Source organism: Bufo gargarizans, chromosome 1 (assembly GCF_014858855.1).
Source record: "Bufo gargarizans isolate SCDJY-AF-19 chromosome 1, ASM1485885v1, whole genome shotgun sequence".
In the NCBI taxonomy this organism is placed as follows: domain Eukaryota; kingdom Metazoa; phylum Chordata; class Amphibia; order Anura; family Bufonidae; genus Bufo; species Bufo gargarizans.
In genome coordinates, this window is record NC_058080.1 from 315,522,887 (window position 1) to 315,547,213 (window position 24,327).

General features: G+C 41.6%; 1 protein-coding gene across 4 annotated transcripts in view; it reads left to right on the top strand.

Annotated features, from left to right (window-relative positions):
- Nucleotides 1-24,327, top strand: part of SPPL2B (signal peptide peptidase like 2B) — a 58,630-nt gene that overhangs the window by 32,119 nt on the left and 2,184 nt on the right. For 2 of the 4 annotated variants that reach the window (XM_044305561.1, XM_044305570.1), the window contains exons 7-14: nucleotides 4,734-4,830; nucleotides 4,928-5,044; nucleotides 5,128-5,209; nucleotides 6,367-6,441; nucleotides 6,534-6,596; nucleotides 9,158-9,257; nucleotides 15,551-15,628; nucleotides 20,761-20,921. In XM_044305561.1, the coding sequence (XP_044161496.1) occupies nucleotides 4,734-4,830; nucleotides 4,928-5,044; nucleotides 5,128-5,209; nucleotides 6,367-6,441; nucleotides 6,534-6,596; nucleotides 9,158-9,257; nucleotides 15,551-15,628; nucleotides 20,761-20,921 (773 nt within the window). Of the gene's footprint in view, nucleotides 1-4,733; nucleotides 4,831-4,927; nucleotides 5,045-5,127; nucleotides 5,210-6,366; nucleotides 6,442-6,533; nucleotides 6,597-9,157; nucleotides 9,258-15,550; nucleotides 15,629-20,760; nucleotides 20,989-24,327 lie in introns of all 4 variants that reach the window. The other 2 variants (XM_044305574.1, XM_044305583.1) reach the window with 2 other exon arrangements.

Genomic DNA, 24,327 nt, shown 5'->3' on the forward strand with positions numbered 1-24,327 from the left:
GGGCCCTAAAGCGTGAGAAGAAGTCTGGGATCCAAATGTCTAAAAATGCCCTCCTAAAAGGAATTTGGGCACCTTTGCGCATCTAGGCTGCAAAAAAGTGTCACACATGTGGTATCGCCGTACTCAGGAGAAGCTGGGAAATGTGTTTTGGGGTGTCATTTTACATATACCCATGCTGGGTGAGATAAATATCTTGGTCAAATGCCAACTTTGTATTAAAAAAAATGGGAAAAGTTGTCTTTTTGCCAAGATATTTTTCTCACCCAGCATGGGTATATGTAAAATCACACCCCAAAACACATTCCCCAACTTCTCCTGAGTACGGCGATACCACGTGTGACACTTTTTTGCAGCCAAGGTGGGCAAAGGGGCACACATTCCAAAGAGCACCTTTCGGATTTCACAGGCCAGTTTTTTACACATTTTGATTGCAAACTACTTCTCACACATTTGGGCCCCTAAATTGCCAGGGCAGTATAACTACGCCACAAGTGACCCCATTTTGGAAAGAAGACACCCCAAGGTATTCCGTGAGGGGCATGGCGAGTTCCTAGAATATTTTATTTTTTGTCGCAAGTTAGCGGAATATGAGACTTTGTAAGGAAAAAAAATCATCATTTTCCGCTAACTTGTGACAAAAAATAAAAAATTCTAGGAACTCGCCGTGCCCCGCACAGAATACCTTGGGGTGTCTTCTTTCCAAAATGGGGTCACTTGTGGCGTAGTTATACTGCCCTGGCAATTTAGGGGCCCAAATGTGTGAGAAGTAGTTTGCAATCAAAATGTGTAAAAAACTGGCCTGTGAAATCCGAAAGGTGCTCTTTGGAATGTGTGCCCCTTTGCCCACCTTGGCTGCAAAAAAGTGTCACACGTGGTATCGCCGTACTCAGGAGAAGTTGGGGAATGTGTTTTGGGGTGTCATTTTGCATATACCCATGCTGGGTGAGATAAATATCTTGGTCAAATGCCAACTTTGTATAAAAAAAATGGGAAAAGTTGTCTTTTGCCAAGATATTTCTCTCACCCCGCATGGTTATATGTAAAATGACACCCCAAAACACATTCCCCAACTTCTCCTGAGGACGGCGATACCAGATGTGTGACACTTTTTTGCAGTCTAGGTGGGCAAAGTGACCCACATTCCAAAGTGCACCTTTCGGATTTCACCGGTCATTTTTTACAGATTTCGATTGCAAACTACTTCTCACACATATGGGCCCCTAAATTGCCAGGGCAGTATAACTACGCCACAAGTGACCCCATTTTGGAAAGAAGACACCCCAAGGTATTCCGTGAGGGGCATGGCGAGTTCCTAGAATATTTTATTTTTTGTCGCAAGTTAGCGGAATATGAGACTTTGTAAGGAAAAAAAATCATCATTTTCCGCTAACTTGTGACAAAAAATAAAAAGTTCTATGAACTCACTATGCCCATCAGCGAATACCTTAGGGTGTCTACTTTACGAAATGGGGTCATTTGTGGGGTGTTTTTACTGTTTGGGCATTGTAGAACCTCAGGAAACATGACATGTGCTCAGAAAGTCAGAGCTGCTTCAAAAAGCGGAAATTCACATTTTTGTACCATAGTTTGTAAACGCTATAACTTTTACCCAAACCATTTTTTTTTTTTGCCCAAACATTTTTTTTTTTATCAAAGACATGTAGAACAATAAATTTAGCGAAAAATTTATATATGGATGTCGTTTTTTTGCAAAATGTTACAGCTGAAAGTGAGAAATGTCATTTTTTTTGCAAAAAAAATCGTTACATTTTTATTAATATCAAAAAAAGTAAAAATGTCAGCAGCAATGAAATACCACCAAATGAAAGCTCTATTAGTAAGAATAAAAGGAGGTAAAATTCATTTGGGTGGTAAGTTGCATGACCGAGCAATAAACGGTGAAAGTAGTGTAGTGCAGAAGTGTAAAAAGTGGCCTGGTCATTAAGGGGGTTTCAGCTAGCGGGGTTGAAGTGGTTAAGATGTTTCTACACCTTGGTGGGGGTACACCTGTAGTAAATTCAGTTGACTGGACATGATTTGAAAAGACACAGAGCAGCCCTGTCTATATATGGTGTCACAGCTGACAATGCATATTGGAGCAACAACCAAGATATAGGGATCATAAAATTGCCTTTAGAGCTCAGAGGATTGTGTGGAGGCACAGATCTGGAGAAGGGTACAAGCCTCCATGACTCCTAAAGGGAACCTGTCAGGTTGAGCATAGTGTTTGAGCTGTAGGCGGCACGTGTTAGAGCGGGTGGAGCTGAGCAGCACTTGAATAATTAAAATTCCTGTGCAGCTAATTTTGAGTTTTGAAGTCAATCAGACAGTCCTATCGGTGATTGTGCGTACAGATATAGTTGTCAATAACTGATAGGACTGCCTCCTTGACTTCAAGTCCCTGCATGAGCAGGTATTTAAATGAATAAATTACACGTTTTACTGACAAAACTATATAACAATCTGCCCATCTCCTCCTGCTCTCTAACATGCTGCTGTCTACTGCTCAAACACCATGTTCGACGTGACGGATTCCCTGTAAATGGAAGTAGTTAGAACAACTAGAACTCTTCCTATAGCTTCTGCTCCACCAAACTAAGTAATCTGAGGAAAAGGGCCTTGATAAAAGACGTGACGAAGCCAGTAGTAACTCTTAAAGATCCTGTACGAAAATGGGAGCAACTTTCAGAACGTCGACCATTATTTTCAAGGACTCTCAGACTGAGGAACAAGGGTCTCTGGTCTGATTTAAGCCAAAATTGAACTTTTCAGCACTTTCAAGAAAACGCCAGATAATCCCGAACGATTATTCAAAGGAACGCTCCTTAGCAATTAACTGGCAGAGTAATGTTGCTGCCGATAATAGATCATTTGTGTGGACACAAATCTTCGTTTGCTGGGAGCAGATCGACAGTCTGTATAGGAACAAGCAATGGCATTAGTGATCTCCTCCCCATACTGTGGAGCAGATCGCTGCATGTAAATGCTGCGGTCCCCTCCACTGATGAGCAGGCAAATGTTGCTGTATCATCCTTAATTTTTAGGTCTGGAGGAAACCAGGCACTGCTTACACCTGCACAGTTAGGGTTGTGAGAAAGCTGAATGGAGCAAAGTAAAGACATATTCTTAAAGCTTACCTAACTTTTATAAAAGTAACTTTTGAAACATCATAGAAACATAATAAAAGTTTAGATTGGTGGGGGTCTGAGTGCTGAGACCCCACCAACCCTTAGAACGAGGGAACAGAAGGATCTGCATAGCACACTCTCTCTCCTCGCTGCACAACACTGGCTCCATAGAAGTTTATGGACCAGCCTCTATTCAGTCCTCAGCAGCGAGGAGAAAGAGTGCGATATGCGATTGCTTCTCTCCCCTCGTTATACGGATCTGTGGAGGTCTCAGCACTTAGACCCACACCAATCTAAACTTTTTATATGTCATTCCAACAAGACCGTGGCCCTAAGCACACAATCAAGATAACACTGGAGTGGGTTAAGGTCCCTTTACAGAGCAGCAGATTGTCGGGAAGGAAGCGTTTCTTCCTGACAATCGCCTTCTCGTTAGCGGAGGAGGAAGCTGCCTTTGCATGCAGCAATCTCATCCACAGTTTGGGGAGGAGTGATCACTAATGCCATCACTCATCCCCATACAGACTTGTTTGCCGGCAGGAGATTGTGTTTACACAGCACAATCTGCTACCAGTAAATGATAATTTTTTTGTGCGCACAAACAATCGAATTGCCCAATGAACAAGTGTTTCATAGGAACATTCGTTAGCGATTATCTGGCATTCTTGGCCTGTGTAAAGGGCCCTTTTAGAGACTACTCTGTGAATGTCCTTGAGTGGCCCGCCAGATTCCTGACTTGAACCTAACTGAACATCTCTGGAGAGACCTGAAAATGGCTTTCCATCGACTATCCCCTTCCATCCTAACAAAGCTTGAGAGTATCTGAAAAGAACAATGGCAGAAAATCCCCAAATTGCTGCCAAAGGTGCTTCAACTTCAACTGAGTAAAAGATCTAAATACGTATGTCAATGTAAAATTTTAGTTTTTGATTTTTAAGAAATTAGCAAAGATTTTAAACATTGAGTACAGATTGGTGGGAAAACTAGAATTTTTATTTTAGCACAAGGCTGAAACATAACAAAATGTGAAAAAAGTTAAAGCTCGGAAGACTGAATGAATTATACTAGGTTTAGGGAGTTAGAATCTTAATTGTGATTACAGTTTGCATAGGGGGTGGAAAATTTACATACCTTTTTAAGAAACATGTTTAACTACTATATAATACATATAATCCACCTTTTTGAGCATAGATAACCACTTAGTAAAAGGATTGAATGTAGATTTGTGGTATGAACTCCTCACATCTTACGTTCTCTTTGCATAACAGCTCTCCTAGAGTATGCATGTTTGTTCCAAATACGTATTTTGTGCAGTGTATGCTGGGAAGTTGCATGAAGTTTCCACTAATATATGTGCAATTTTTAAGAAAAAGTACAATTTGATACAAAGTTGGTGCCTATGTGTATGAAGTGCTGAATGGCATTTTGGCAACAGGTCAGATGTCTACTTTCAGCTAATTAGATTTTTTTCTATCATAATTTAGGTTTTAGGAGTATGTGTCAAATGTGAGGACATTTCACTGGCTATGAGAAATGCCAAATGTCCAACACCCCTGACAGTGAAAAGGTTAATGGTGCCTTTGCTACTCTTCCTTTTATACACAGTTTATATAATCATTGGAATATTCTGCTTGGCTGCATCAATTGGGCTGTACAGCTGCCTTTCTCCATTTGTCCGAATGATTCCGTATGGGAAGTGCCGGTGAGTACATGTAGTGTTTTATTAGGTACGATAAAGCGAGGGAAAATCTGAATAGATGTGAATGTGTATATTGTACTTTCATTCCTCTCCATATTAGAGTACCAGAAAATAATCTGCCTTACTTCCGTAATCGCCCACCTGTCTGGAAACTCCTTCTAGCAAGCTTCTGTATTGCTGTCAGTGTGTTATGGGGAGTGTATAGAAATGAAGACCAGTAAGTATTGGATAACACCTAGGGGAAATGTCTGGAAGACCACCATGATGCTCTTCCTAGTACACTTGTTTAATTTCTTCCAGATGGGCTTGGATACTCCAGGATATTCTTGGCATAGCTTTCTGTCTCTACATGTTGAAGGCAATTCGCCTGCCCACATTTAAGGTAGGCATCTTGATTTTTAATTAAAGTGTAAAGGTGGGTTCACATCCGGTTTTATGCCTCCGTTTGAGATACACGTTAGAAAAAAAGGATACAATCCTTGTATCCTGCACAGTCCGGTAAAAAAAATAACTCTATGGGGAACTGATGCCACTGTATGGCATCAATCTGAGGCATCCGTTTAAATGTATTCTTTTTTTTGTATACATTAAGCGGACAGGAAATGCGTGATGTGAACCCACCCTAACTCTGCATTGCATACGGCCATCGTAACTCTGTAGCTTCATGGTTGTCTAGTGAGGCGTTTGTGATGGCTACTGCTAAAAAAGGAATTTATACTTGCCGATCATGCTACCCATAATGATCATTTTTACAGCGACACTACAATTATTGGAAATTAATGATAAACTCAGATCATGTGATGGTCATGGGGTTCATGGTTTAGGTGTCCATTGCATGAGCAGGACTTTTTATTTTTTTTGTGACAATTTATTGAGGAATTTATAAAGATCGATTCATACCCTGTCTGACTAAAAATATCTATAGTGCTGAAACATGGACTACTGGGCAAAGCAACAGCTGGCACTTTGTGGGGTTTTGACAGGCTTCCAGACGTTTCCGGTCGGAAGGTCAAAAAATTTGTTGAAGTACTGCACTGTCACTTACTATTATATCTATTACACTTTTGGGTTTGGATGTAAAAAAACAGTTGACTGTAAGTTCAGCGCCCATAGGCCTCCCTACAGCTGATTAAGGGCCCTATTAGACGGCGACTATTGAGGCAGGACGAGTGCTGAGGGATGATAAACACATCCATCGCTTCTACTGCAGTCCTTCCTCCCTCTTTCGGTTCTTTTGATTGTTAGGACATCCCTAAATACACAGGGCTACCCGGTGATCGGTAATCTTTCACTCTGAACGAGCTTCCCTGGGAACTTGTATTCACGATAATTGGCTTGAAAATTACTTGGTCTAAATGCGCTTTTAGTGTACTCCTATGTTTCTGTATTTCTCATTCTGTATACCCCATCCATTTGTGAATGAGAAGCATCCTTGTTCGAGATTGGTAAGGGTTCCAGCAATGAGTCCCCTACTGACCATAAGTATTTGAGTGGAAAAGCCTTTAAATAGTTTTTCAAATTTTCAATGTTTTCTTTCAGAGCTGCACACTACTCCTGCTTGTTCTCTTTGTATATGATGTCTTCTTCGTGTTTATCACACCATTTTTTACAAAGGTATGCATTTTAATATGCTTTGATGTCATTCTTTGCAGTAGCATGGCTCCACAGCTAATGGCCATCATTTCAAAACCCTTTTCTTTCTACAGAGTGGTGAGAGTATCATGGTTGAAGTGGCTGCAGGTCCATCAGATTCATATACTCAGGAAAAGGTAAAAGGTGGCATTTGTTTTTTATGCTTTCAGATATTTTCTAGCTTTTCATGCTGGTGCTGCATTCACTATAGTGCAAAAGCTGATGGAGGGCAGGCATGATTAAGTCTTAGCAGGAGGTGGCTGGACCAAGGCTCCTTAGGTGCCGTAACTCTCTAGATCAGCCGTAAATGGAAGAATTGGTTAGTAGCAGAACCATTGGAAGCAATGCACCTCACACTGGAAGGGAATAAGAATAGATCACCGTTTAGATTGCAAGCTCCTAGGGGCAGGATCCTTTCTCTTTTGTCACCTTGTCATGTACATTGATTACCTGCTTGGCATTTTTTAATGAAGTAAATGCTAATTTACTTCCTGATTGTTAAAGAAACATCATGTCCCTATATAAATATAGATTTTTATTCAGACAATGTTCTCATCACATGTTAGCTTTATGTCTGACATAGACATTTCTGCCCTCAAAAGTGGACATTTACTGTAATGATCACACATGTTTCCATGGGACAAAAATGCCTTTTTGATATTGGGGAACCACAAGAAAAGCTGTAGGTAATATGTATTGTTTTCTCTGCGTCTTTTTTGGTCTTAAAACTGGGCACAGAGGGCCAAAATGTCCTCATAATATACTTATATTGCCTAATACAAAGTCTAAACAAGCATCATGATCCGGAGTGCAGAGCTGATCTTTGAGTTGTAGTCTTTTTCCAGCACTAGGGATTCAAACATGCAAAACCTTTTTGGAAGGTTGCTAACAGGACTTTTCATTTACTGATACGCAAAAACATCCACAGACAAAATGTCTGGAAGTGTGATGTTTCTTCTGTTGTTTCCACACTTCTGGTCTACAGGGGACCAGAAGCAGTGGGGTCGGTACCTTCAGTGCTGGATAGAGGGCCAGAGGATTGGCACTTTTGGGCGGCCATACCAGAGCTGGACACGCGGCCCCTCATCATCAGCAGGGGCTGCGTTTGCTTTACACGTGCCTGCATAACATCTTGATATATGCGATCTCTCGTCACCGGTGAGATTCGCGTCCTTTCTCCACGTGCTAACTCTCATTGACACGTGACCTCATAACATCTAAGTGGGCCGCGGTAGACTTGTTCTATGCACATCAGAAATAGTTACATTCTGACACATTGTGTGCTGATAGTAATGACAGTGTCAGGTGTTGTCTTGACATTCCACAATGATAGTTCTAATGTATTGCTGATCGCTTCTGAGGCTCCTGATGATCCAGCACTGACTGTTGAAACGCATAGGGCAAAACAGATAGAATCAATCAAACGACAATAAGAGTGCCAAAAGTTATATTGATTTAATGTCCGAAAGAAACACACTTCACTGATGCACTTAGTTCATTGCCCTCAATAGATCTGTGATAGCAGTCAATAAAGTGAACCTAGGCACTTTCTGCGCAACATAACAGATCTACAATAGGGCTTGATTCAATTTCCAAGGCTTTAGACCATACCCTTATAATATACGTAAGTCTTAGGATATGGTTTAAAAATGTTCCCAGAACAAAGGTTCAGCCCGGAAATAGAATTTTCTACCTCTAGGTTTTATACAGTAGCCTACCTGGGACTACTATATTCAGGTCCTAGATTGCTTTATTTACACTAGGGGACCTATTACTCTAGAGGCTAATGCCGGGGATACAAGGGGCACTTTACCCGTTTGAAGGTTTTAACATACACTATTAAAGGTTTATTGTTTTATATTTTAGTTAGTATCCATAAAGGCAGTGTTTTTTATTTATTTATTTTTTTAGCACTTTTGGGCCATAACTGAAATAATTGAGGGGTCGGACAGCCCCTTTAAAGGGTTGTCCTGCTTTGAAACTATTTTGGGTAGCACTCCCTCCCCATCGGACATGTGGAGGGATACATACCCACTGTCTGGCTCACTTTTGACGTGAATGAGGGTCACATGCACTGCTGCAGCCAATGACGACACTAGAATAGGCGAGTAGTAGGTAAGTGTGCTTCCCTGCACAGGTCCACTGGGGAGAGTGGACTGCCCAAAATTGTTTCAAAGATGAACAACCTCTTTAAGGCAAAACACTGGCCAATTTTTTCATGCAAAATTGTTACCCTGGAGTGATTGTATTTTTGAAAAATCCAGGAAAAGTATTGATCTTTTTTCAACCTTACCAGCTACATAACTAAGTGACCCTCTACATGGGCCAAGGATTGGGCCAGTTAGCAGGAAAGAACAGCTTATGTAACTGACCTGCCAATCATCTGAGAAATGAGCAAACACCAGGGTATCATATCATCGCATCTTCCATGCAGCGCCAAAAATACTTGTTTGTCTGCAGTACATCTCCCTATGTGAACAGGGACGTGCTGGCGCCAAACAATAAATTTATATGGGAATGTAAAGTCGTAGTAACAATCGTTCGTCCCCATACCAAAATGATGTTTACTGCATGTAAATGCATGTATGAAGAGGGCAATGATCAGGAACGAACAACCTTTACTCGTTCCCAGTCATTTGCCACTCAAGTATATGATCAGATGCTACTCCTTGTTTGACAATAACCACTTCTTTTCCAGCTTCCAATGGTCCTGAAAGTGCCTAGATTAAACTCCTCACCATTGGCCCTCTGTGACAGGCCATTCTCTCTTCTGGGTTTTGGAGACATATTAGTGCCAGGTATGAATATGGCTTAGTTAATATTTTTAAAGGGTAGCTGTCATTTATCTTTTTGTAATATACAGGGCTAATGAATATAAGTGTGTTTGTAATATACTTTATTAGGGACTTATGTTAACTTTTATTAGAAAACTGCTTGTAAAGTGTTCCCTTAGCAAATGAGTATCTTTTGAAGACAGCTACTTGTAAGATGCACTGCTTTCCTACATGTCTAATATATGTTACTAAAAACATATTATTTGGCAAGTTTCCCTGAATATTTGATCTGCTGCTTTCGCTGATTGCTGGTAGCATTGCTCCCCTCTATTTTTCCTGATTAACACTGGGAAGATAGAGAGGAGTAGGGCTGCAGCGATCAGCATGGACTGTAAGGCTACATGCGCACGAACATTGTTTGTTTCTGTGACCGTTCCGTTTTTTTTGCTGATAGGATGCGGACCCATTCATTTCAATGGGTCCTCAAAAAATGCTGACAGCACACTGTGTACTATCCGCATCCATATGTCCGTTCCGTAGCCCCGCAAAAATAGAGCATGTCCTATTCTTGTCCGTTTTAGGCATTGTTACAATTGATCTGCAAAAAAGGCAGGCATAGCAGAGCTGGAGAGGGTACAGAGGAGGGCAACTAAAGTAATAACTAGAATAGGTGGACTACAGTAGCCAGAAAGATGATCAAAATTAAGGTTATTCACTTTAGAAAAAAGACGACTAAGGAGAAATCTAATGACTGTGACGAGGGGACATCCTCTGCGTGTATAGGAAGGAAGGTTTGTACACAAACATAGAAGAGGATTCTTTACGGTAAGAGCAGTGAGACTATGGAACTCTCTGCCTGAGGAGGTGGTGATGGTGAGTACAATAAAGTAATTCAAGAGGGGCCTGGATGTATTTCTGGAGCGTAATAATATTACAGGCTATAGCTACGAGAGAGGGGTCGTTGATCCAGGGATTTATTCTAATTACCTGGAGTCGGGAAGGAATTTTTTCCCCCCCTAAAGTGAGGAAAATTGGCTTCTACCTCATGAGGGTTTTTTGCCTTCCTGTGGATCAACTTTGCAGGATAACAGGCCGAACTGGATGGACAAATGTTTTTTTTTTTTAGCCTTGCAGACTATGTTACTAAAATAATACATTAAAAACTTAAATAAACGCTGCACAAAGTGAACGTAATCCAATCCTACATAATAATTCTCACCAGTCTTCTAGTTAACCTTGGCTACGTAGTTGTGAGAAATATGAAAACAAAATACTTGGCTACTTTTTGGCAAGTCTTTTGCTTCATTTTTCATTCCTGATTGCATAGAAACTGTAAACCACCTTTAACCACCTCCCGACCGCCTAACGCGCCGATGCGTCCGGGAGGTGGTTGATTTGTTCCTCCTGGACGCATCGGCGCGTCATCTCGCGATACCCGAGATTTCCTGTGAACGCACGCAGGCGCGCGCGCGCTCACAGGAACAGAAGGTAAGCGAGTGGATCTCCAGCCTGCCAGCGGCGATCGCTCGCTGGCAAGCTGGTGATGTGATTTTTTTTAACCCCTAACAGGTATATTAGACGCTGTTTTGATAACAGCGTCTAATATACCTGCTACCTGGTCCTCTGGTGGTCCCTCATGTTAGGATCGACCACCAGAGGACACAGGTAGGTCAGTAAAGTCGCACCAAACACCACACTACACTACACCCCCCCCCCCGTCACTTATTAACCCCTTATAAACCCCTGATCACCCCATATAAACTCCCTGATCACCCCCCCTGTCATTGATCACCCCCCTGTCAGGCTCCGTTCAGACGTCCGTATGATTTTTACGGATCCACAGATACATGGATCGGATCCGCAAAACACATGCGGACGTCTGAATGGAGCCTTACAGGGGGGTGATCAATGACAGGCGGGTGATCACCCATATAGATTCCCTGATCACCCCCTGTCATTGATCACCCCCCTGTAAGGCTCCATTCAGACGTCCGTATGATTTTTACGGATCCATGGATACATGGATCGGATCCACAAAACACATGCGGACTTCTGAATTGAGCCTTACAGGGGGGTGATCATCCCATATACACTCCCTGATCACCCCCCTGTCATTGATCACCCCCCTGTAAGGCTCCATTCAGACGTCCGCATGTATTTTGCGGATCCGATCCATGTATCCATGGATCCGTAAAAATCATACGGACGTCTGAATGGAGCCTTACAGGGGGGTGATCAATGACAGGGGGGTGATCAGGGAGTCTATATGGGTGATCACCCCCCTGTCATTGATCAACCCCCCTGTAAGGCTCCATTCAGACATTTTTTTTGGCCCAAGTTAGCGGAAATATATATATTTTTTTTTGTTTGTTTTTTCTTACAAAGTCTCATATTCCACTAACTTGTGTCAAAAAATAAAATCTCACATGAACTCACCATACCCCTCACGGAATCCAAATGCGTAAACATTTTTAGACATTTATATTCCAGACTTCTTCTCACACTTTCAGGGCCCCGAAAAAGCCAGGGCAGTATAAATACCCCACATGTGACCCCATTTCGGAAAGAAGACACCCCAAGGTATTCCGTGAGGGGCATATTGAGTCCACGAACGATTGAAATTTTTGTCCTAAGTTAGCGGAAAGTGAGACTTTGTGAGAAAAAAACAAAAAAAAAAACAATTTCCGCTAACTTATGCAAAAAAAAAAATAAATTCTATGAACTCGCCAGGCCCCTCATTGAATACCTCGGGGTGTCTTCTTTCCAAAATGGGGTCACATGTGGGGTATTTATACTGCCCTGGCTTTTTAGGGGCCCGAAAGTGTGAGAAGAAGTCTGGGATCCAAATGTCTAAAAATGCCCTCCTAAAAGGAATTTGGGCACCTTTGCGCATCTAGGCTGCAAAAAAGTGTCACACATCTGGTATCGCCGTACTCGGGAGAAGCTGGGGAATGTGTTTTGGGGTGTCATTTTACATATACCCATGCTGGGTGAGATAAATATCTTGGTCAAATGCCAACTTTGTATAAAAAAATGGGAAAAGTTGTCTTTTGCCAAGATATTTCTCTCACCCAGCATGGGTATATGTAAAATGACACCCCAAAACACATTCCCCAACTTCTCCTGAGTACGGCGATACCAGATGTGTCACACTTTTTTGCAGCCAAGGTGGGCAAAGGGGCACATATTCCAAAGAGCACCTTTTGGATTTCGCTGCTCATTTTTTACACATTTTGATTGCAAAGTACTTCTCACACATATGGGCCCCTAAATTGCCAGGGCAGTATAACTACGCCACAAGTGACCCCATTTTGGAAAGAAGACACCCCAAGGTATTCCGTGAGGGGCACGGCGAGTTAGAATTTTTTATTCTTTGTCACAAGTTAGCGGAAAATGATGATTTTTCTTTTTTTTCCTTTTTTCCTTACAAAGTCTCATATTCCACTAACTTGCGACAAAATATAAAAAATTCTAGGAACTCGCCATGCCCCTCACGGAATACCTTGGGGTGTCTTCTTTACAGAATGGGGTCACTTGTGGCGTAGTTATACTGCCCTGGCAATTTAGGGGCCCATATGTGTGAGAAGTACTTTGCAATCAAAATGTGTAAAAAATGAGCAGCGAAATCCAAAAGGTGCTCTTTGGAATATGTGCCCCTTTGCCCACCTTGGCTGCAAAAAAGTGTGACACATCTGGTATCGCCGTACTCAGGAGAAGTTGGGGAATGTGTTTTGGGGTGTCATTTTACATATACCCATGCTGGGTGAGAAAAATATCTTGGTCAAATGCCAACTTTGTATAAAAAAAATTGGAAAAGTTGTCTTTTGCCAAGATATTTCTCTCACCCAGCATGGGTATATGTAAAATGACAAGGTGGGCAAAGGGGCACATATTCCAAAGTGCACCTTTCGGATTTCGCAGGCCATTTTTTACACATTTTGATTGCAAAGTTCTTCTCACACATATGGGCCCCTAAATTGCCAGGGCAGTATAACTACCCCACAAGTGACCCCATTTTGGAAAGAAGACACCCCAAGGTATTCTGTGAGGGGCATGGTGAGTTCCTAGAATTTTTTATTTTTTGTCGCAAGTTAGTGGAATATGAGACTTTGTAAGAAAAAAATAAAATAAAATAAAAATCATTTTCCGCTAACTTGTGACAAAAAATAAAAAGTTCTATGAACTCACTATGCCCATCAGCGAATACCTTAGGGTGTCTACTTTCCGAAATGGGGTCATTTGTGGGGGTTTTCTACTGTCTGGGCATTGTAGAACCTCAGGAAACATGACAGGAGCTCAGAAAGTCAGAGCTGCTTCAAAAAGCGGAAATTCAAATTTTTGTACCATAGTTTGTAAACGCTATAACTTTTACCCAAACCATTTTTTTTTTTGCCCAAACATTTTTTTTTTTAATCAAAGACATGTAGAACTATAAATTTAGCGAAGAATGTATATATGGATGTCGTTTTTTTTGCAAAATTTTACACCTGAAAGTGAAAAATGTCATTTTTTTGCAAAAAAATCGTTACATTTTGATTAATAACAAAAAAAGTTAAAATGTCAGCAGCAATAAAATACCACCAAATGAAAGCTCTATTAGTGAGAAGAAAAGGAGGTAAAATTCATTTGGGTGGTAAGTTGCATGACCGAGCAATAAACGGTGAAAGGAGTGTAGTGCAGAAGTGTAAAAAGTGCTCTGGTCATGAAGGGGGTTTCAGCTAGCGGGGCTGAAGTGGTTAAAATGGTTATCCTTTTTTCTTTTATCTCAATATGCCCACAGTGCCCACACTTATAAGAAGTCAGGCAGCCTCAGACGCTGTGAGCTGTCTGCGACCGAGGCTACCTGACTGCAGACACAACCCACAAACCTTGTGGGTTGAAACTGGGCTAGGATCACGTGCCACATATACAGCATGCGATTCTGGAATAGGAACTTAAAGTACCCCTGGAAAAAAATAAAATAAAAGTGGCCCCAATACCATAGTGCAGCACAAAATAACCCCCAACAAAGGTCGCAATAATGCCTGTACAAGTGTCATAGGCGCCTGTTCATGCCATTTTGCTCTGTGGAAAAACACTCATGCCTATTTGTACGCATGGTCTTTTTCTAGTCCGGAGCACTGTATCAGCAGCTAGCCTGGTCTGGCACAAATAAAGACCCGTCCGTCTCCTGAGAAGCTCCACCCCTGACTGACATCTCCCTCACCAGGCGCAGTATTGGGCATGTAGCAGAGCTGCTTATCGAGCTTTGTTATTGGGAAGGAGGCTGCTGATATGTCAGTTTGGATGCCCTGCCAGGCCATTTGCTGCATCACTGTGGAGGACGCCTGTGCAGTGGTGCCTTCATCTTCACCAATCCTGCTAGTGGACTGGAGGCCTGGTGTGGTAAGCAGCCTCCTGTAAGAGGTGCTGCTGGCAGTGTGGGCACTTGTAGATATATAAGCCCCTGCGTGGGTTGACTGGGTCTAAGGTGAATACACAGCAGGAACTGGAAAGTTTTAGCCAAATAATTGCAGAATAGTCTTGGGAGCACAGTTTATGGCTCTGTAATGGGGGACACTACATAGAGAGTCAGACATGGTGATTCTCTAATGGGGCCACTGCATATGGAAACACTGTGTATGGCAGTGTTATGCGGGCACTCTGTTGTGGCGGCAGCGGTCCTATGTTTAGTGTTTAATGTTGGATAAATTTAAAATTGTCTACATTTGCTATTTATGCACGGAAGACATTATAGAGTAGACTGGTAATGGTTTCCATGTATAAATTGCATCCTTATAATGTTTTGTTGGCCTATGTATTATATGTATGAATTACTGCAAATTTTTTTCACCTCCTCAGCTAAAAATACTCCTCAAAATTGTAAGAGGAGTATTTTTACTCTTCTGGAAGAAATGTAGTGCGACCTCTGCACCCCAGCAAAACTAAATACCACAGTGCAGTATAAAATACTGCGCTATTACCATGCCAAGGACTGTGATAGTTTAATGCAGGAGGGGACCTGCAGCTGCTGGCCAAGTTCATAAGTACCTGATGCTCCTACTATTAATTAATGCAGAGCGCATCAGATCATTGTGTACCTGGTCAGCGGCCGTGAGAAAGCCTCGGGTGGCCCTCTGGGAAATTTTCCTGTAGGGTCTATGGCCAGTCTGCCCCCTGCTATCTGCACTGCTTTTTCTTATCTTCACTTTTATAATCAGCTGACTTTAGATGTAGTTTTCCTTTTCATGTCAATTTGCATAAAATATAATTTGTCATGTTATTGTTGTAGCCAAAGATTTTAGTGTATTTTATATAATTTTGCTGTCTTCTTGCAGGTCTCTTAGTGGCTTATTGTCATAGATTTGACATTCTGATTCAGTCTTCAAGGATCTATTTTCTGGCTTGCACTATTGGTATGTATCCCTTGAAATGTACTTCATTTAAATTGAAACGCGTTCTGATTTCTGCTGGATTTTAGTAAAGTATTTTAGAAACATTTTGTGCCCATTTAATTATTTTACATGTTATTCTGTCAGCAAAATTACTGATCTTTGGAATTAAAATGTGGGGTTCCCCTGTTGCATAATGACATTCTGCTTACCAGTTTTATGATTTTCCAACTAAGGGCAACTAAATAATCTCTGTACATTGCATAATTTATTTTGGTATTGCTCAGATTGCGTAGAATTCTGCAGTATTAAGTAGTGGAAAATGCTCATTCACATCAATGTTCGTGTAATTTAGATTGAAATCTGAAGGCTATGTACACCTTAGGGGGCAATTTTTATGATTGCATTTTACTCAGTTTATTACTGCTTCTGCCTCCTCCTGTGTCGGCAGGAGAGCGCTGTGCAAGCGCATGGTGAAGTGAGCAAGAAGCCGCTTCTTCTGTTAGTCCTGCCGGGGGTGTCTGGTGCAGGGGCAGAAGCAGAGCTGCAGGGTCTAAGGAGACCCTGATCAGTTCTGCCTGTGTGTCATGCCCCCTCAGGGGGCTGTTTTCCCCTGTAACTGGGGCTCCTGTGGATGCTCCAGTTACAGTGGAAACAGTGAAAAAAAAAAAGTCTATATCCTCCAGAGGTCTTTTAATGACCTCCTGGGTGACATATTATGTGCCAAAATAAAATTTAAATATAAGTAAAAAAAAAATAAATAAATCTAAATGCAGAAATCATCACCATAGTTCTCTCAAACCTATACATATAATATATAAAAACGATCGTTACAAAATAGGGAACCCATTGCAATAATACATTTTTAATATTTTGTATACTTTTTTATTTAATATTTAAGAAATAAAAAAGCTATAATAAAAAAGATATACTTTTTAATAATAGTGGTTTTCCTCCACATTAAACCTAAAAAAAAAACAACAAAAAACCCATTCTAATAGGTCCTAAGTGTCAAGTAAAAAAAAAATCGCTAATATTATTTTGATAGTCAAACAAATAAAGCTAAGGTCACTAAACCACGAGGTGCACAAAATCACAAAAAGTTGCCAGGACATGGTCAGGGCTTTTTTGGGACCAGTCATGAAAGGGTTAATCATTTAGTCGTCTTTTTTTTATTTTTATTAATGTGTATTACATAAACATTATCTAGAAACAATGAACATAAAAAATAAGAAAACAACCTCCACCCCCAATAAAATAAGAGGAGACAGCCAAATTGCACATCTCGGTAGAAGGTTTATCATTAAATGAATAGCAGTACTACTCAGATATCCATAAAGATGGACAGGTAAGAATTCCCCCCACCCCACACAGGAGATATCTAGCATGTGTGGCCAATGGAGCAGTGCAAATCCCGATGCACAGCAAGTAGAGAATTGGCTACAATAGGGAACCCCATGTGTAGGAGCATTCTGGCTCTGATCTCAGAAAGTGCCCAAGTTGGTAATCCTGGAGTATCTACACACTTGCTCCAAATTTCGATAAGCAGTTCCTTTTAAGGTACACTCCTTGCTCCAACCTAATGATGTCATTCATTGTGGAAATAAATACCTGACCAGTGGAGGGATTGGGGGCAATCCATTTAGCTGCGATAGCTAGTAGCATGGCTTGCAGGTCATATGGTTTCCAAATGCCATAGAAAGTGGAGCATATTTCCCTCTTAATATAAGCAAGTTTTTCATATAGGATCATATGGCTCGTGGCCATTTTCTAGGAATTAGGTCATGGATGACATTAATTTTTCCAAACCGTTGTGATCAATTTTCTAGACATGAGGATAATTATAGTATTTTGGCACATAGTATCACTGATTAGTTATCCTACTTTAAAACTTAGCTTTTATCAGATATTATATATAAAATATATGTCCCACAGTAATAATAATGATGACTGCATGAAGAGGAAAACATACATAACTTTGCTCAGACGTAGATTATTAGGTACTGCGTATATGTATGTAACACATCAGTTTTATGCATACACATATGTAGTCCTATCACATAAATATAATACAATGGTTTGACCATTTATTATGATCCCCACTCACGGTTTGTTGCATGGGCCAGGTGTGATCAAGATATTCCGACCGCTTGCGTGATCAAGGGGGTCTGTGGTGGTTACCGTTGTCTGCTGAAACAAATATGGTTCCAGATAAAGTTCAGTTGCTGAGTAGCTTGAAGCAGTGGGTCAGACAGGTAGGAGGATGTCCCTGATAGACTATTATTCTCCTGCCTAAAAGCGGAGAGGTCTCCCGCCTAAATGCGGGAGAATCACCCCCTGCGGAGCGACCCCACTTCTCGGTGGCTTTCCCTGTTATTCTGGCCCTATTGCTATCTTCCAATGCTGGCCTGTTACGATGTTTCTTTAAAAGGTATTTCCCTTCTTTCAAAGGTATTTCCCGAAAGAAGGGAAATACCTTTTAAAGAAACATCGTAAAAGGCCAGCATTGGAAGATAGCAATAGGGCCAGAATAACAGGGAAAGCCACCGAGAAGTGGGGTCGCTCCGCAGGGGGTGATTCTCCCGCATTTAGGCGGGAGACCTCTCCGCTTTTAGGCAGGAGAATAATAGTCTATCAGGGACATCCTCCTACCTGTCTGACCCACTGCTTCAAGCTACTCAGCAACTGAACTTTATCTGGAACCATATTTGTTTCAGCAGACAACGGTAACCACCACAGACCCCCTTGATCACGCAAGCGGTCGGAATATCTTGATCACACCTGGCCCATGCAACAAACCGTGAGTGGGGATCATAATAAATGGTCAAACCATTGTATTATATTTATGTGATAGGACTACATATGTGTATGCATAAACTGATGTGTTACATACATATACGCAGTACCTAATAATCTACGTCTGAGCAAAGTTATGTATGTTTTCCTCTTCATGCAGTCATCATTATTATTACTGTGGGACATATATTTTATATATAATATCTGATAAAAGCTAAGTTTTAAAGTAGGATAACTAATCAGTGATACAGTTTAATTGTTCCTACAACATATTTATCTTTAACCATTACTGTGAATTGTATTTTGGCACATAATAGCTGACAATGTACTAATCCATAATATCTGATTGGCATTATGCTAATCATTTCAGGTGTTCCTGTGCGTATATCTATTTGCACTGACACATTCTGTTTGTACACAGACGCGCATGTCTGTGGTGCTCTGCGTTCCACCGTACGGGACATGCCATAGTGACACGCGGCTTTGTTTGCATATGTCGTCATGTCGGCCATGATGCAGTGGGGCCTGCATCATCAGGGTGGTGCGCTGATTTGCATAGTTCAGTTGAGTTTATGTTCCGATCCCACCCTATAGTTAGTATATATACCCAGTCATTTTAATCTTTACATGCCTCGTGACGAGGCCAGAGGGTGAAATGTGCATCGAGGTGGTTCTTATCCTGGTTACGCCACATTAAGCATATAACATGTGTCAGGGTATAGTTTATTATATTGATGCAGTTTCTGTTATTAGTTTTGCTATTGCACATTTGATTGTATGATTTATATGTTGAATTCTTACTGACTTGTATGATGTTCATATTTGTCATCTTCCATCCTGTTGCATTTTACATGGAATTATTGCATATATGTCCTCTCTGTTGTATGTGTATTAAGTTTAGTTACTAGGTGGTGACATGTTATAACTGGTATCGTCCCACCTTATTTATTATATATTTATTGGTGCTGGTGACACCAGGGCGCCTTTTTATGGGGTTTTGTTTCCATTTTTTCAGCAGTATACATACGGTATATGTTGCTTTATTTTATAATAATATTCAATAAGTCTTGTAAGTCATAAGTTTGCCTGTTATGAGTATTGCCAAAAATTGGAGAGTAAGCAGAAAAACCCTTTACCTTCAAAATATTTCTTACCACTTCCGAAGTCTTCTGTGCCAAGTGAATAAAAATTTAAGAAGCAGATAAAAACTAAGCTTCTAAACTGTCAAACCAACATCTCCCTCCCATTATAGTAGGCCCCATAATAGAATCCCAGTTGGGGAGTTTAGTAACGGGTTCATGTGCAAAGCAATGCGAAAATAAGAAGAAATGCTTGAACTTGGCGAACCCAAGTCCATTCATGCATATACTTTCTTCATCTCACCCTAGTCATTCCGTATGAGATCAGTTGAGAGTAATGTTTTAACGAATGGATGCCTCAAACCAACTGGCAAATTAAGTAATACATAAGTAATATAAGACCATCATTTTCCGAACTAAAAACTGGTAAAAAGAGCTTCTTTCAAAACGTTAAAGGTGTTATTCGACTCTTTGTAACTAATGACCTAACCTATAGGTCATCAGCATCTGATCGGTGGGGGTCCAACACTCAGGACTCCCGCTAATCTGCTGTTTAAAAAAAACTGATCTGCGCCTAGGTCACATGACTGTTGGTCGCGATATCACTGGCCTAGGGTAAAGCAGTAAGAAGGGTTGGGAGCACTGGGGCTTTCTCAAAAAGCTGAATGGACCTCCTCAAATCAGATACTCATTCCCTGTCCTGCAGATAAGTTGTAGTGGGACAACAACGACTTTATCTCAATTTCAAAAACATTTTCTTACACCATTAAGTGATAGGCTAGGCCAGGGATGCTCAACCTGCGGCCCTCCAGCTGTTGCAAAACTACAACTCCCAGCATGCCCTAATAGCTGTAGGCTGTCCAGGCATGCTGGGAGTTGTAGTTTGGCAACAGCTGGATTCGGCATCCCTGGGCTAGGCAATAAAATTATGATCTCTGTGGGTCTGACTTCTGGGAACCCCTTAGCATAGAACAGGGGTCCCCAAGTCCTTTGTGTGACTTTGTTTCTATTCAGTGTCTGTGGGATTGCTGAGTACAGCGCTTGGTTATCATCAGCAGTCCCATGGGACTGAAAGGAGCAGTGGTCATGCACACTACCGCTTCAGTCACTCAGGGGACCCAGGGACCCCTGTTCTAGTGGAGGTGCCAGTGAGTGGTTCCTCTGTAATCGCGTGGATAAGTAATCCTGTTGATAAATATATTGTAAATACATGTAAAATGTTCATAGGCCAAACCATTTAATTTAAGGTAACATCTAAATTTGTTTTCTTTCCTTTCACAGCCTATGGAATAGGTCTGCTTGTGACTTTTGTGGCACTAGCTCTTATGCAAAGGGGGCAACCTGCTCTCCTCTACCTAGTCCCCTGTACCCTCCTCACAAGTCTGGCTGTGGCCCTTTGGCGGAAGGAACTTCCCTTGTTCTGGACTGGCAGCGGCTTTGTGGTGAATACCAGTTTGATATGACTATCTGATTAAGGATTTAAAACATTAGTATTCCTTCAAGACAAAGTTGAGTAAACCTTTGATGAATTAACAAAGTGGGATCAAATAACGTTTGTTTCATGCCCCTGTATTATTTTGTCTCTCTTTATTAAAAGTAATGTGATGTTTGTTTTACTTGACAGTAGTGTTGATCGAGCACCAAAGTGCTTGTGTGCTCTGGCCGAACACATCGGTATGCTTATGTGCTCTACCGAGCACCCGAGCACAATGGAAGTCAATGTGAGAACCCCAGGCAACCCCTGCTTGTAAGAGAAGAGGGTGTATGGTTCACAAAAAAAGGTTAGAAATTGATGGAAACCCCATCAAAATGGTTTGGAAACAGCATTAAGAGGACAGTTGGATGCGTCTATGACATACAATAGACAACCACACAAAGGCTTTATGCCAAAAGCCAGGTATGTACAAGCCATCCATCTATCCATGAGACAGGTAACAGTCAGCATACCTTACAATAGCAGCCTTGTGCACTATAAGACATTCAAAACCAGCTCTCATCTGACTGAGAACCAGTAAGCCTCAAAGTTGCTTCAGATCTGTTGGATGGCTTGGGTGGACTTGCGCACCTAGATCAATAATTGTTAGGGTGACAAAAAGTTTTCTGATTCTCCTAACATAATATTCAATAACCTTTCTATACAGTTTTGTCATGTAAAAACGAATTTGCATAAACATGGGCATATGGGAAAGACATGCAAATGGGCAGAATCTGCCTAGTTTTTCAGCTGAAAATCCATTTGCATGGAGAATTTGCGATCTACACTACTCATGAGTTATGAACAGTATTCTATTCGCAAATTTTCCATCCAAAAGGCTGACTGCTACACGGTGTGTGGACTCTGTTGAGAAGGGTGCTCCACTTACTAGCGCCCCCACAAAATGAACAGCGCCATTTATTGGTTTCATAGTCTTATTACAAGACTAATAGTCTTGTCATAAGACTCATTGTCTAATAGTCTTGTCATAAGACTATGAAACCAATAGATGGCGCTGTTCATGACTCATGAACAGCACCATCTATTGGTTTCATAGTCTTATGACAAAACTAAGAATCCAATAGATGTCACTGTTCATGAGTAGTGTAGATCGCAAATTTTCCATGATAATGGTTTTTCAGCTGAAAAACAAGGCAGATTCTGCTGTAATCTAGACCATACCATATATACTCTATGAAGTAGTTTTAAGAATTCTCCATTAACGTCACTTGTCAGCTTCCTTTTCTGGTAACTGTACAAGTCATGCCATTGCTCCAGTGTAAGGGTCTTGCCCAGATCCAATTCCCAATCATACATGAAGGCCAATTTAGTGTCGGAGAAGGTTGAGTTTAGAATAGAATGGATGAAAGAGAGAGATCCTGTTTAAAAAAAAAAATATAAAAAATCATACTTGCCTGATCCATTTGCTCGCAACCGGCTGGCCGTCGCCATCTTGCTTGAAAATCTTGTCATACATCCCCGCACATGAGATTTTGTATGTCACCATGTGCCGCGTGAGATTTCATGCCAGATCTTCAAGCAAGATGGCGGTGGTCGCTCCTTTGCGAGCAAATGGATCAGGTAAGTTTGTTTTTGTTTTTATTTATTTTACACTGTTATTTATATGGTATTGAGTTCCATCACAGGGGCTCAATACTGGAAAAAAAACTGATCAGTTTTATCCTAATGCATTCTGAATGGAGAGCATTCCGTTACATATGCATCAGGATGCATCAGTTCAGTCCCTCTTACAATTTTTGGCCGGAGAAAATACCCCAAAAATTATGAACACGTGCATACGCAGGCCTTTAAAAATGAGAAACAAATACCGGATCCGTTTTTCCTGATGACAACAGGAAAGATGGATCTGGTATTGCAATGCATTTGTGAGACAGATCCGCCTCCGGATCCGTCTCACAAATGCATCAGTTTGCTTCCGGATTGCCGGATCCGACAGGCAGTTCCGGCGACGGAACTTCCTGCCAGAATCCTCTGCCGCAAGTTTGAAAGTGCCCTTACTTAAGTAAACTCATGGCATTTTTTGGGAAAGAGAACATTTTTGCATTTATAGCAGTGATCATAGGACTTGTTTAGGTTCTTCACACTCACAGCAGGCATGAGAGCATTGCACAGGATATTATGCTACGGAATACATTGCAACTACATAAGCAATGGGAAATGAATAATAAAATAATACTGCTTCTACACCACATTGGAGGTAAAAATGTAGCAAACCTTGAATCCAGGCTGTTTAGCTCTCAGAGAATTGTCTACCCAATCTTAGGCCTCTTTCACACTTGCGTTGTCCGGATCTGGCGTGTACTCCACTTGCCGGAATTACACGCCGGATCCGGAAAAACGCAAGTGTACTGAAAGCATTTGAAGACGGATCAGTCTTCAAAATGCTTTCAGTGTTACTATGGCACCCAGGACGCTATTAAAGTCCTGGTTGCCATAGTAGGAGCGGGGAGCGGTATACTTACCATCCGTGCGGCTCCCGGGGCGCTCCAGAGTGACGTCAGAGCGCCCCATGCGCATGGATGACGTGCCATGCGATCACGTCATCCATGGGCCTGGGGCGCCCTGACGTCACTCTGGAGCGCCCCGGGAGCCGCACGGATTGTAAGTATGCTGCTCCCCCGCTCCCCACTACACTTTACCATGGTTGCCAGGACTTTAGCGTCCCGGCAGCCATGGTAACCACTCTAAAAAAGCTAAACGTCGGATCCGGCAATGCTCCGAAACGACGTTTAGCTTAAGGCCGGATCCGGATAAATGCCTTTCAATGGGCATTAATTCCGGATCCGGCCTTGCGGCAAGTCTTCAGTTTTTTGGGCCGGAGCAAAAAGCGCAGCATGCTGCGGTATTTTCTCCGGCCCAAAAAACGTTCCGTTCCGGAACTGAAGACATCCTGATGCATCCTGAACGGATTTCACTCCATTCAGAATGCATTAGGATAAAACTGATCAGGATTCTTCCGGCATAGAGCCCCGACGACGGAACTCTATGCCGGAAGACAAGAACGCGTGAAAGAGCCCTTATGTGAGACATATTTGTTCTGTATGTGTTTTTGGTCTTTTTTAAACAAGATTTTTTTCCCTTTCACTGCTTGGAAGCAAAGATTGTAAAGGCATCATTTAGTGTATTGTCAGCTGCACCCGCTGAGAATTGTGGGTTCGGCCCGACACTAATGTTTATGGCGAACTCCCAGATGTGAGAATGATTGGGTAAACTGAATATTTTCGCCCAGTACTTTGTTCTCAATTGTTTGGCCTTGTATATGGAGGCCTCAAGGAAGGCAAGAAATTGAAACACGTTGGACCAGTTTTCTGCTGTAAAAAAGTTGCAAAATTTTTGCTCAAGCACCACTTTCG